This window comes from Cryphonectria parasitica (assembly GCF_011745365.1).
Source record: "Cryphonectria parasitica EP155 unplaced genomic scaffold M406scaffold_8, whole genome shotgun sequence".
NCBI classification, from domain to species: domain Eukaryota; kingdom Fungi; phylum Ascomycota; class Sordariomycetes; order Diaporthales; family Cryphonectriaceae; genus Cryphonectria; species Cryphonectria parasitica.
Window position 1 is genome coordinate 797,742 of NW_024468916.1, and position 13,052 is coordinate 810,793.

The window sequence follows — 13,052 nt, forward strand, 5'->3', positions numbered from 1 at the left end:
GGATGCTATTATAGTGTAATCTGCCCAGCCGTCATGAAACCACACTGCTAAGAAATAAGGAGGCTTTCCTCGAGAAGCTCAATTCGTTGGTAGTCTGTGAGAGGCAGTTTGTGGTCGCCTACCTTTACCTTTTCTTGATCGATTTATTTTTCTTTAATTTTTACTTCTTCTTTTATCTTGTCTTTTCTTTTCTTTCTTTTTTGCCGTCTCCCTTCTTTTCTGTCTGGACTCCAGGCCTTTGACTTTCGAGGTGGTTGGTGTGAGTTGTAGGAAAGGAGTGTGTCAAGTCACATGGGATGAATGCGTGGAGAAGCGCATCCTTGCCTGACCCAATAACAAATAGCAAGGGTTAAGTAAGCCGCCCCCCTCCCTGGGGAAAGGGGACTTGAGGCAGTTTAAGCTTTTCCCCTCTTCCTTCTTTCTTGATTAAAAAGAAAAGCATGCCATGAAAATCATGAAGGCTCAGTCCATCAGGCATAATCATGGGTTTTCTGCTCGCAAAAGTCCCAAAACTCTCTCGCTCTACTGGATCCTCCATCTTCTAGCGACCTGGTAGCATCAACCAAGTCCTGTCTTAAATTCTTCGCGACTCTTCCCCATGGTACAACGTAGCAACCTTGCTGCGCGGAAGAAATCTCTCCAGAAAGCCCTGCGAAGAGCTGCGTATAGGCACACAGCTTCGGCTTGTGCATCAGCGGCCACGCAAGATAGGGCAGCCAGGGCGTATGGCGAAAGAGGCTCGTAGAAGCGGCACCCGGGTTCAGGGCGACGCTTACGATGCCGTTCTGCTCGTGGCGGCGCATGAGCTCGGCCGACAGGAAGTAGTTGCCCGTCTTGGAGTTGACGTAGTTCCTTGTCTTGTCCTTGGGAGGGTCGGTGAGCTCCGACATGACAATCCCTTGTGCGGGAGCGGAGAGCTCCATGACCTGGCTGCTCGTCCACACCACGCGCACGAAGCCTTTTGTAGTCTCGGCAGCTGCCGTGGCTTCCAGTACTGGCAAGAGAAGTTGTGTCAGGAGGAAAGGACCCAGGCAGTTGGTTGCGAGCTGCAGTTCGATGCCCTGCTTCGAAACGCTGCCCAGTGGTGGCTTTGAAACGCCAGCATTGTTCCTACTCCCCACAGCTCTGGTCAGCATGGCGGGGCTTGATTGATGATGAAGTTTAGGTGAATGAGGATGGGGTGGGACTGCAGTGGTCACACAAAGATACTTACCAGAGAACGTGTAACTTGGTCTCCTTGGCCTTGAAAGCGTCAACCCGTGCTCTTGATGCTAGCCAAGTCATCCAACTCGAGGTGTAGAAACTCCAGAGTCCCAGTAGCCGAAGGCGCTGCGCCTTGGACCTGCTGGATCGCCCGACGAGCCTTCTCCTCCGAGCGGCCAGCAATATAAACCCGGGCGTTCTTGGCGTACAAGGTCTTGACGAGCTCAAGTCCGATACCAGATGCACCTCCTGTCACAAGATACACTTTGCCTTCCTGCGAGCCCACGTCCGCCTCTGTGAAGGCGGGCGACGGTGGGAAGAATTGAGACCACTGTGCCCCCATGATTCTCGTCCTTTGAGAGATAGGAATAAACACTTCAAACGGCCTGCTGTGGCAGTCCAAGTAGACAGTGGGAGTAAAGTACAGCAGAGAAAGAACTGGCAGGCCGGCGGGAGCTGTCTGTCGTAGACGCGTGGTAAAATAGACATCTGACCCAGATCCGGAAAGGACCCATCAGAAAAACTTACCACGCACGGTACCAGACTTCTCATGTAGTGAATAGTTAACAAGAGACAAAAATGGGTAAGGGGCAATGGTTGTTGGTTTGAACACTCAACCAACGGCCCCCAAGTGACGGCGCTAGAAGAGCAGCGGATTGGACAGACCGGACCAGGGCACAGGCCTGGGTACCTTTGTCTTGCTGTGCTGTACTCATAATTTACCTTGTGGGTGATACCAGGGTTTCATCGCATTTGACTTGGAAAAAGATCTGGAAAGGCCTACGATTTATTGCCGTAGACGCGATGCGGGTGTTGATATGGTTAGTTGATACCTTCGCAGTAGTGTGGTAGTTCGGTAGAGATGTCTGAAGAACTGTACAATCTACATGCATTGACTTCCCTCTATTTCTTCAGTTTTATATGTCACACTGAGCACATCTGTTGGAACACTGGACTAGCTAGAAGCAGGTCAGAAGCTTTCACATCCGAAATCCACATGCATCTCCAGCTGGGACCTCCTACTGCTGACCGGTCTCCATGTCGCGAGCAGGGATCTCCTGTTGGCCAGGGCAGGTCCACATCTGCCTGCTCTTTTGGTATATATATCTAGGTCTTTTCTTTTGCCTTTTTCATTTCTCCTTATACAATAGATCAGGAGACAATGCCGATTTCTCTCAACCATTGCCTCGCACTGCTCGTCTCACTCCATGATATCATCAGTATTTCTCATGTGCATCAGATGCGAAATCATTATCGTGTAACAAGCCCATGGGTCTGCATAAATCACTGCCCCAGCCTGCTTGAAATGCTGTTGTTTGTATATTTTCCAGTATTGTTGATTTCTTTCTTCAATAACCACTCATCGACACAAGACTCTTTTGAACAGAATACTGCCTTTCACAGCAGTATCTACCAAAATCTTGACTTGGATTGACCTCGACATAGCGGACAAAGTATCCAAGCCATGATGCATTTCAATGAGCAGCAGAGTTGGCCTTTACACACCCTTCGACTAGCAGTGACCGTCTTAGTGGCATTTCTATCCATAAGAATGCAATCATTCTCACTGATTCTTACAAGTCAAGTCTGGAAAAAGAGAACTAAGTTATGCATGATATTGATATTCCCCAGTATTCGTTTTGCCGAGCCATCTACAACATCTACTTCCATCCACTTTCCGGCATTCCAGGGCCCCGTGCTTGGTCTGCCACGCGGTTGCCATTCATATGGGCACTTCTCCAGGGCACTATCGTACACGACATCCAGAGATTACACGAGAAGTACGGACCCATCCTGCGCATTGCTCCTAACGAAGTCACATTCGCCCAAGAAGAAGCCTGGGCCGACATCTTCCAATCTCGACCTGATACGCCGCAGTTTCTGAAGGATCCAACCTGGTGGAAAAGGCAACCAGGCCAATCGCAATCTCTCCTCAGTGCCATCGATCCAGAAGAGCATGCGCAAATTCGCAGGCTTCTAGCTCCCACTTTCACTACGCGCGCGCTTGCAGCCCAGGCGACCGTACTAGAGCGATATGTTGATCTCCTCGTTGAACAGCTGCGCAGACTTGTTTCTCCCGGGGCAGGCATTGATCTCACTCCCTGGCTCAACTTCACTACGTTCGATATCTTCGGCGATTTAGGATTTGGTGAATCTTTCAACTGCCTCGAGACCTCGCGATACCACCCGTGGATTGCTCTCTTGTTCAACAGCGTGAAAGCCGCATCATTTGTCGCTGCAGTACGTTACTATCCTGTTCTGGAATGGTTACTTATGAAATGTATTCCTGCGTCTTTGAAAGAAATGCAGCGACAACATTTCGACCAGATTGCGGACAAGGTAAATCGGCGACTGAATTGGGAACTCGAGCGAGTAGATATCATGTCCCACGTGATCAAAGGAAGGAAAAGGGAAACATTGGATATTGGAGTTATCAACGCTACCTTTATGGTCCTGACAACTGCTGGAAGCGAAACAACAGCCACAGTATTAAGCAGGACTTTGAATTATCTCGTGAATAACCCGGACAAACTCACTATACTTGCCAATGAAATTCTCCAGAAATTCCAGGACCCGGACGATATTAAGCTTGATGCTTTGCAACATCTCGACTATCTGGACGCATGTATCAGTGAAGGCCTGAGGCTCTGTGTGCCGATCCCATGGGTGCTTCCCAGGCTAGTACCACCAAAGGGTGCGATTGTTTGTGGAAAATGGCTTCCAGGCAAGGTAACACAGAGCAGCACCTCTACGCAGTTCGAAACAGAATCAATGCTAACGATCTGTATTTTGATGCTAGACTCCTGTTTCTATCTAAGCATATACCCTGAACCGGAGGGACGACTATTTTCATGCTGCTTCGTCTTTTTGCCCAGAACGTTGGCTTCCTGATGCGAAAACGGACAGCGAATCACCATTCTACAAAGACCGTCGCCAGGCTATGCAGCCCTTCTATATTGGCAAAGCTCGTCTGGAATTTCGACATGAAAGCCGTGCCAACTGCAAGATTGCGGTGGGAAGACCTGCGAACATTCTTATTAGGTGAGAAAAAGCCTGTCATGGTTGACATGAGTCTGAGAGCTAGGGATGTAGCTGGCCAGCAGAGAAAGTGATAAGCGGGTGAAAGTATGGCTCAGCTGAATACTTGGGCCCCCCGACTCACCACAGAGTAGACATGTACGAAGGCATCTCGCTCAAACAAGACCCAGGCGACGGGGAAAACATGGAAGAGGCTGAGAGAGCCTGGTCGCATTAGTTCATGCAGAACATCTGGGTCCATATTTGCCGCCTCCAATATATGCAAGTTACATCTGCAGTGTCAGGAAGCACAGATAGTTGGGGTCTGACTAGTATCTGATGTAATCCAGGAGTCTCACAGGTGCCTTCGTTTTGGTTTGTTGGTTGTTGGCGTTAAATCCCATAGCCCTGAGCACCCGCTCTTTGACGGTGTAATTATAGACTTGAAAGGACTTTCCGATTCATGGTGGGTGTGAGAGTGATCCCTGGTGAAAGCTTTGGTACAGAGAGGCGCCAGTATATTCTCGAGTAGATTGTCAGTTGTTCCACAACATCCACATCATATGTCTCGATCCGTCTCCAAACGATCTACCATTGCTAGCACTTCACATTACAATGGACGAAATCCCCACAACGGTTTATCAGGGGCCGTGAGCTTTGAGGTCACGAGCATTCTCTAGACGCAGGGCGATTGTACCCTCACCCTTGCGGCCCTTAAGGAGAGCATAACAACGATGGATGATTCTGGAGAGGAATAAAGGCAATGTTGCAGACGGGATGGAGGTGTTGACATGATTAGTTGCCTTTATCCTGGTAATTTGGTAGGCCCCTTGGCCGTAACCGAACTGCTAGACGAAGTGTTTCTGTCCCTTCTTGACCTTGTCAAAAGTGTGTGTTGTCTAACGTACTGCGCACTCTACGTAATTTGACCTCCCTCTATTTTTTCAGTTTTATGTCATATTGAGCACATTCGTTAGAACATCCCATATTTTACCATGTTCATTCATCAATCATCGCACCGCTAAGCCTGACCACAAATTCTCTCAAGAAACCCCTCCTCGCAGTTGCTGATTCTATTCAAATTCGTAGATGAGGGGGTCAGAATATCGTCATATCGTCGTGAGAGCTCCATGATATTAAAGAGGAAAAAGAAGAAAACATTGGAAAACCAATAACAAAAAACTGCCTTAGATAGTAGCAAGTAGCAATGTGTATGCAGAATTGAAAATCCAGAGATGTATCCTCCTGTCCTGTATCGTTCGATTTCTCCTAGCGATATAATATAAGTTGATGGCTGGGAAACGCCGAGACACCGGCTTTTGACAGCAACAATTCTCACGTCAGAGTGGCCAGCATGGCCCTGACAAGACCGGGTGGCGGACCTGCAAGAAAGGAAATCGTTTTGTCAGCTACTGTGTCTCCAATCCCATGTTTGGCCGAAGATGTATAGGCAGGAGAAATTGGAGGATGGGAAGGACGACGCGCACCGCACCTTTAACGATACTTCGGCACGCTGATGGACATCCTACCTTTCTTGTCCTTCTCAATGCGCACCCCGCGCCGCGGCTCCTCGATCTTCTCCACCTCCTCCTCGTAGAGCACCAGCTCCCCGCTGCTGAGCCGCTCCGCCTTGATCAACTCGCGCTCGCCTTCCCGGTGGCGCCTCTTCTCGAGCTGCTGCTGCAGGTCTCTGATCTCAGAGCGGATCTCCCGATGCGACCGGGACCGGGACCGGGATCGGTGTCGTTCCGACTGGACGATGGCCAGGGGGCCCACGGGGATCTCGTCCGAGACCTCCTCGTGCCGCCGAACATCGACGATATAGGGGGTGGCCGAGGTGGATGTGGTCCCAGACGCGCTGGTCGTGTACGACCGGGCGGGAGATACATCTCGGATCACGGTTCTCTTCTCCATGAACTCGACAGGACCCTGCTGTGGCGGAGGATGGTTCACAAAGAAGGGTGGTGGCGGCGGTTGTTGGGCGATGGGAGGGGGCGGTAGTGCCATCGGGGGCGGGCGCTGGGCCGGCACCTCGATGATGGTCTCTTCCCTCCTCTCCTCGATGATGTTGCCGGCTTCGGACCTGGCAGCGTTGACCTCGAGCTCGCCTGTGATTTTGATTCATGTCAGCCTCAGGGGAAACAGAACATAGAAGAGGTGGTGGCGGCGGCGGCGGCGGCAGCAGCAGCAGTGGCAGCGGTAGGCACTCACTCTTCTTATAGTCCTCGCTCAGCTTGAGCAGGTCGTCAATATTGTCCTGGCCCAGAGCCTTCAACACCACAACAGTGTTTCCCTGTGAAGTTTTGTTAGCAAAGCGAGACAACAAAAATCAATAGACTCTCCTGAATTTGGTCCAGAAACGTACCTCCTCAACAAACGGGTAACCGAGGTCAATGAGAGCACGCTTGGAGACCAGGCGAGCGGGGACACGAGTCTTGCCCTTTTTGGGGTACTCGCTCTTGACGGTGACGGTAGTGCCCCCGCTGCTGCTGGCAGAGCTGCTCGTGGTGGTGGAAGAGCGCGAGCTGCTGCGAACGGTACTGGCGCGGTGGCTGCGGGTGCGGCCAGACCTAACAGAAGGGCTGTGGTCCCTCTTCTTGGTGCGGATGATCTCCCTCTCGCGGATGCGCTCGGGGTAGGAGCGGTATTCGTCGTCGCCATAAAAATCGGGCTCGCTCACGCGAATGTCGTCGTACCCTTCGTAGCCCCGTGGAGGAGGCAGAGCACGGGTGCGTGGGAGCGGAATGGGCTCGTAAGGCCGCGGTCTGAAGTCCTCGCGGCGTGCTGGGGGGCCATACCTCTCCTCCTCGTGGTGGAAGCCCCTCCGCCTGTCGAAGGTGTCGAGGCTGGACTGGCGACGGAGGAAGGCGGGCCTGTTGGGCGGAGAGGGGCTGCGGCGCCTCTCGCGCTCGACCACCACGCGGCGGTCACGCTCGACCTCGGCCGGAGGGGAGCGGTGGCGGACAGAGCGAGAAGGCTCGTCATCGTAATAGACCCGACGGGAGTCGCGGATGACGATATCGTCGTCGATGGGGCGGCTGTATCTGCGCTCATAACGGTCGTCGGCAGAGTGCTCTCTGTATTTCGAGGTGGAAGAGCCGCCACGGTAGTAACGGTCGTCCTCCTCATAGCGGACACGCTCATCGCCGTAGCGATCACGGTCGCGCTCGTACATGAATCGCTCGCGGTCCCAGGTGTTGCGTGACATGATTGCGGGGGAAGCGGGCGAGAGAGACGGGACGGGTCGGGTAGCGGTCGACGGGTCAACCAACGGTTACAGCGGCAGAACTTAGACTTAAGAAGCAAGCTGGGGAAACCCGACGTGCCAAAAAGGTGGTTGGCGTTTTGAGAAGACGTATGGCAACGTAGTGTAGGCGGGTCAGGTAGAAAAGACAAAACTTGCTATGACGCAAGTTGCCCGCAAAAGTCGGTGGTAGTAGAATGAATCGATCTCGAGACGCACAAGGTGTAAGATGTGTCTCTTATCTCCTCTTTGTCTCCTCTTCTGGAGGAGCGAGAGAGAGAGAGAGAGGAAGATTTGTTGAGGATGGACACACAGAGAGGGAGATGTAGTGTGTTTGGGTGAAAGTTGGCAAAGAGAGAGAAATGGAAGAGGGTTCCGGGAGTTGGCGCAGATGACGACAGAAAATGGAGGGGCCCGCCTGGTGGTCCCTTTTTCTGCTGGTCCCTCTTTCCTCTGCTGCGGCAGCTTCTGGGCTGGTCTCTGGCAGGGGTTGTTCTCGTGCCTCGCCCTCGGATTGGCTGGGGTGGGGATGGAAGGTGGTTGACCTTGTGCTTGGGGGGAGCAGTGGACAAGCAGGAGACTAAGTGGCGGCTGCAGGTGAGCTGGCCTAGTGGGCAGTGATGACCACAAAACTGAGACTCGACACCTAATCAGAACCCTCCCCTCTCGATGCGCGTGGCTACAAACCGCCCTCGCGTCGATGTTCGAGAGTTGTGGACGAATTGTTCGAGGCCTTGTTCGAGTTCCAGAACGTAGAGAAAAAGAGGGTCTGAAAAATCCTCTTGCTCTTCTTCTTATTCCCGCTTCTTCTCCTCGTCCTCAATACAGAAGGGAAGCGTGCAAAGCCACGGGGGCTCGAAAGAGGAGTGGAAGTGGTGGGGTCGTCCTCCTTCGGAACTATTCCTGTTGTCTGACGAGGTATATTTATATGGGAATGCAGGTCGCTCAGCAGGCCGCCAGGCACAAAATTGCCGGAAGGTCTGTCTGTGAATAGGAACACACCTAATCGTATATTCTCTCCTGGGCTAGGGATGCTATTGTCGATGTTGCTGTCGTGCCACCACGGAGAAAGTTCCGTTGCCTCGAGACACAGCGAACAAGAGTAGACAGTCCAGGTCAGATGAGGGGGAAGAACTTGAACAGGCGGTAGTATCAGCAACCTAGAGCACCCGTCTCAAGAATGACTGATTGGTCCGGTCAGAAGACAAAAACGGGGGAGGAGATGGGTGGTGCAGAAGGGAGGGGGTCACAAGAAAAGCAGCGCACGCGCAGGGGGCAAGTTCATGCGCTGGCTGCAAGTGATCTTGGACGGGATGTCGCAGTTAGCATGCAGCACTCACGGTAGTAGTCTTGGGTCAGTCTCTTTTTTTGGTAATTGGGAGCAGGGGAAGAAAAGAAGGGGGGAAAACACAAAACAAGGATGACGGCAAGGAGGAAGAAACAAGTCAGTATTTTAATCCATGATGGGCGGCAGCAGCCAGCATACACAACACAATCAAACCATTTCAAAATCTTTTAAATCTGGGGGGCTGGACTCGTGATGATGAGTCGTTGTGCCCCGTCGTCTTGGTCTCGTTCTTTAGGACGGTATACACAGCATAGCTGTAGTACTACTACTGTGCAACTGTACTATGTGGATAGTAGTAGCGTGCGACCAGCTACAACGTGCCATGGCACTACGGGTGGGTTTGGGCAGGGCCAGCACAGGGCACTGCCGGACACGACAGGGGGAGCCCAGCCAGATGAGTCAGATGGAGGACTTTGGGCATTCTGATAGTGTTCACCACCTCCCTATACACATTTTCCTAACATAAGTCTCCAACCAAAGTACCTGAAGGCCATCACCCATGCGCAGGCATTTCCCTAGCCTGAGCACTCACTGCCAGGGCAGCGCCCATGTTTCCTCAAACCCTCTCGTCGCTGCCCATTGATCGTCGTCTGTCCCTCGACGCCCAACGACACCGCCTTCTTTCTGTCCGATCTCGACACGGCAGTATGTTTCTTCTTCCTTTTCGAGTATGCGAGGGAGGACCACTTTAGGGCGAAATGTCTGACTGGGGGCACGACTCACCGACGTCGTGTTCTCTTGTGTCCTACCTCGATCTCCCCCTTCTCGTTTTGGTATTCTCTGCTCTCCATGATTCTTCTATTCCTTTGAAGACATTTTCAGATAACGATGGGCTTGTGAACAAGGCTCAGAACTGTTCTGTGTGCTCGGTGACAGTCACGCGATCGTCCCACGAGGACTTTTGCTCGCTGTCAAATTCCTAATGTGCTCGAGCCAGAGAATACACACAACTATCAACTATCAAACTCTCTGCCTCTGCCAGTGCGGATGGGCGGCAGATTGGGCTCTCATTTGGACGACTCCTTTTCCTTTCATTCCGTTGCATATCTATCTATACGTGCTTCGCATCGCCACCATCCCTCATGTCTCATGACGTCGTCGTGCCTGAACCAATTCCGAGCCCGCAGATGCCCGAACCTGGCTGGCTGGCTTGTCCCCTCCCCCCCCCTCCCTTTGGTGCCGTCCTATAGGGAATGAATTATTGACGCTTGGGGTTCGTCAGTGTCACCGACACCCCTCTTTCCCTTCATATTCCATCGTTGATTTGCCAATGGGCGGTCAAGCGGGTCCTGAGCTTAACATTTGCTCGGACGTTGGCGCTGTCACGGTCGGAAAGGGAGTTTCCGAGGATCATCCTCAAAAGGGGACAGGCATGACATACAGTACACATGAATTGTCAAATGAGATGGTCAGGAAGGGAACTGGCCCACCAGATGCTGAGTTTCCTGGAGCCAGGTAGCCAAGGGCATGAAACTGCACTTCTTGTTGGGAGCCGCTTGTGGTGCAAGACAGGCAGGTTGTCTCGGCTCGTTCCGAGTAGACGGTGAATACTCTCTCTCTCTCTTTTATGTCTACTGCACCGACAAACAAGGGGGATTATCGGTGGTCAAACTATCACTAGTAGTTCTTCTATTAAAACAATCTCGTTTTCTGTGCTCTGGATTGCTACCTGTGAGGCTTGGTCCTGTGTGGCGACCGAGGACACTGTGTATACCATCACGAAGAAATGTTGTGCTTCCAGAACCAGGCCTTCCATTATCTGTCAACTTCGAGTTCATTTTGTGTCTTCCTTGACGTGAACGATTCTAATAGACATCCTTGTCAGAATCTCTTGCTTGTTCGTTCGTTTTCGATGATCCAAACCCCCGTCGTTGTTTCTCTTTTCTTTTCTTGTCTTTCTCTTTCATTGTGGGAGCCCTCGCGATCAGAAAGTCACAATGCTGTGCGTGAGGCTCTTGGCCATCCCTCCCTCAGACTCGCTCCCTGTCGGCACGAATTCTCTGCAAGCCTATGAATCGCTGGTCTGCGCGGAGGAAATCAGGATGGTCGGTGCCTCTCATGATCAGCTGCAGCTGTGTCTCCAATGCACTGTAACGAATGGCGCTGTTGATGTCGCCGAGGCGGTCGTGGAGGAAGCAGCACATGCGATACCTATACGATTCATGGTTAGTATGGAGCTGTCCTCGTTCCTTCACGTCTTGGAAGGAATCAGTGGTTTTCACGAGCAAGATGGGCACAGGAAGAGAGTAAAGCAAGTGACGTACGATTCAGCGAGGATCTTGGACTCTGCGTCAATGAGGGGGTGCTTCAGTATTTGGATCGCGTTCTTGGTCATCTCGAGAGCCTCGGCGGCGTTGGTGGCCAGCCTGATCTCTCTCTCGTTGTGCGCCGGATCATGCATGTCCGGGAAGAGATAGAAGAAGGCACCCCAGTACTGGGCATACAGCTCCATTTGCAGCTCGTCGGTGCCCTGGTCCTGGCACAGGCGGCACACGCACTCGAAGATGCCGTCGTGGAGCCACAGCTCGTCGCAGCGCTCCTCCTTGGTGCGGCGCAGGATCTCGCCGTAGGGGATGAAGATCTGCTCGCCGGCCTGGATATCGCACAAGGCGTGGACCGTCAGCCGCTTGATGTTGGTGTTGTAGTCGCGCCACGCGTTGGGCGCGCACGAGTGGTTGATACGGGCCTGCACGGGGTACATGCCGTCATCGACGCCCGGGTACAGCGTGGGGTCCGGGCGGAAGAGGCACAGCATCCAGATGGCGTACAGCTTGGCGAAGCGCAGCACGTTGTACTCGAGGACCTCGCCCTCCAGGTGGCCGCCGCGGAGGTTGGGGTTGATCTTCTCGACAAAGAAGCGCCGAATCACGTCGCGCAGGTTCTGGTTCTCGTACACGCCCAGGTTGTGCGGGAGCGACTCCATGTCGCGCATCTTGCCCGTCATCAAGCCCTGGGCCAGCAGGTCGCGGCAGAACCGCATGATGCGCTTTGTGATCCGGTGCGCGTCGTCCCCCTCGGTGCCCTGGCTGCTGTCGTCGTAGTCTGGGTCTGCCTCTCGAGGGACATCGACCTCTCCAGGGACGTGCGGTTTGGGCGAGGAGCTGAAGGTGAAGACTGGCGCTTCCTCGATGATGCGGGTGCCCTTGAGGATCTTGCGGGTGGCGAAGGTGCCCCAGCCCATGTGGCCGGCCGGGCGCAACTCGATGAGGCTCTCATGGGGAGCTGATCGGGATTGGTGAGCGTGTTTGTCAGTTGAGAACCCCAGGAAAAAAGCATCAGACACGGTGGATTGGGAGTGTGGGGACGAAACAAATATATCCTGACTCACCTGGCGTGTGGAGGGGCGGTCCGCCTGGATTGGCAGGATGATCATTATCGACGCTGGCCATCTTGTTTGATGTTGCTGTTGTGTCGTTACTTGGTCTGCGCGTGTTTGATGGAGAAGAGTATTGGATTGAGAGAGGTGAAAGGTGGTTGTGGATTGGGGGGGCCTGGTGGGGGAACTGATGTTGGGTACGTGCAGGCAAGCTGAGGTGGTTTCTAGAACCAGCTCAGGGCTGGAATTCTTTGACCCCCACAGAGAGATATCGGCGGAACACAGCCTCCCAATACAGTTGCTTGCTGTGAAGTTGGGATGGGAAAAGCCACGGACCCAGCAGCGCCTGGCATCCACAGCTGACTGCACTATTCACCAAGTCAGTCAGCTTGTTGATATCAATCCTGCCTCAGCTCTCTCCCATGGAGAGACCAGCAGATAAAGGACAGGAGAGTCAAACTGTGCTATGGGCTGGTCACTACTGTGGAAAGAACAAGGTCAGTGTCCAGCTGGGTTGTCTTTCATCTTTTGCACCTCTTCACCCCAGAAACACAGCCTCACTCTGTCACTTGAATGCAGGCCATATCCACCAACCTCACCACTGGGTTGGCCAGAATCCTTGCCACAGGGCATGTCATGATCTTTGAGAATTATCTAATTCAAGTCAGCATCATCAGAGCCACTTTTCCTACTTCAAATCCATCAGTCAAATAATTCAATCATCTGCCACAGCAGCGAGGCTCATGCGAAGGTTCAGCTGATCTTTCGCTTCAGTTCAATATCGCCTTGATCTCACACAACTCGGCAACCATCATCTCGAAGCAAGCGAGCCATGTCAATCCATTGCGATGCCTTTCCAACACTCAGTCTCAAACAGTGAATGAATGACTGCTGCCTTCAGGATTTGACTCAATCGCAATATG

The 13,052-nt window shown here is 52.7% G+C and overlaps 5 protein-coding genes across 5 annotated transcripts; 2 read left to right on the forward strand and 3 right to left on the reverse strand.

Annotated features, from left to right (window-relative positions):
- Positions 1-470: 470 nt before the first annotated feature.
- On the reverse strand, positions 471-1,546 carry M406DRAFT_64654 (uncharacterized protein; the record flags this gene model as incomplete). Its single annotated transcript, XM_040924889.1, has 3 exons — positions 471-1,110; positions 1,214-1,264; positions 1,305-1,546. The coding sequence occupies 3 exons, from the start codon at positions 1,544-1,546 to the stop codon at positions 471-473; spliced, it is 933 nt and encodes a 310-aa protein (XP_040772372.1).
- Positions 1,547-2,365: 819 nt separating this feature from the next.
- On the forward strand, positions 2,366-4,316 carry M406DRAFT_342200 (cytochrome P450; the record flags this gene model as incomplete). The annotated part of the gene is made up of 3 exons (XM_040921746.1): positions 2,366-2,461; positions 2,836-3,933; positions 4,131-4,316. The coding sequence occupies 3 exons, from the start codon at positions 2,366-2,368 to the stop codon at positions 4,314-4,316; spliced, it is 1,380 nt and encodes a 459-aa protein (XP_040772373.1).
- A 780-nt stretch (positions 4,317-5,096) lies between these two features.
- On the reverse strand, positions 5,097-7,429 carry M406DRAFT_99779 (uncharacterized protein; the record flags this gene model as incomplete). Its single annotated transcript, XM_040926471.1, has 6 exons — positions 5,097-5,603; positions 5,751-5,973; positions 6,040-6,329; positions 6,433-6,514; positions 6,587-7,296; positions 7,360-7,429. The coding sequence occupies 6 exons, from the start codon at positions 7,427-7,429 to the stop codon at positions 5,557-5,559; spliced, it is 1,422 nt and encodes a 473-aa protein (XP_040772374.1). The 3' UTR covers positions 5,097-5,556.
- Positions 7,430-7,816: 387 nt separating this feature from the next.
- M406DRAFT_357715 (uncharacterized protein) lies at positions 7,817-8,508 on the forward strand. Its single transcript, XM_040923758.1, has one exon. The coding sequence runs from the start codon at positions 8,166-8,168 to the stop codon at positions 8,457-8,459; it is 294 nt and encodes a 97-aa protein (XP_040772375.1). The 5' UTR covers positions 7,817-8,165; the 3' UTR covers positions 8,460-8,508.
- Positions 8,509-10,783: 2,275 nt separating this feature from the next.
- M406DRAFT_74352 (uncharacterized protein) lies at positions 10,784-12,202 on the reverse strand (the record flags this gene model as incomplete). The annotated part of the gene is made up of 3 exons (XM_040925731.1): positions 10,784-10,964; positions 11,078-12,035; positions 12,142-12,202. 3 exons carry the CDS (start codon positions 12,200-12,202, stop codon positions 10,784-10,786), a joined length of 1,200 nt encoding a protein of 399 aa, XP_040772376.1.
- Positions 12,203-13,052: the final 850 nt, after the last annotated feature.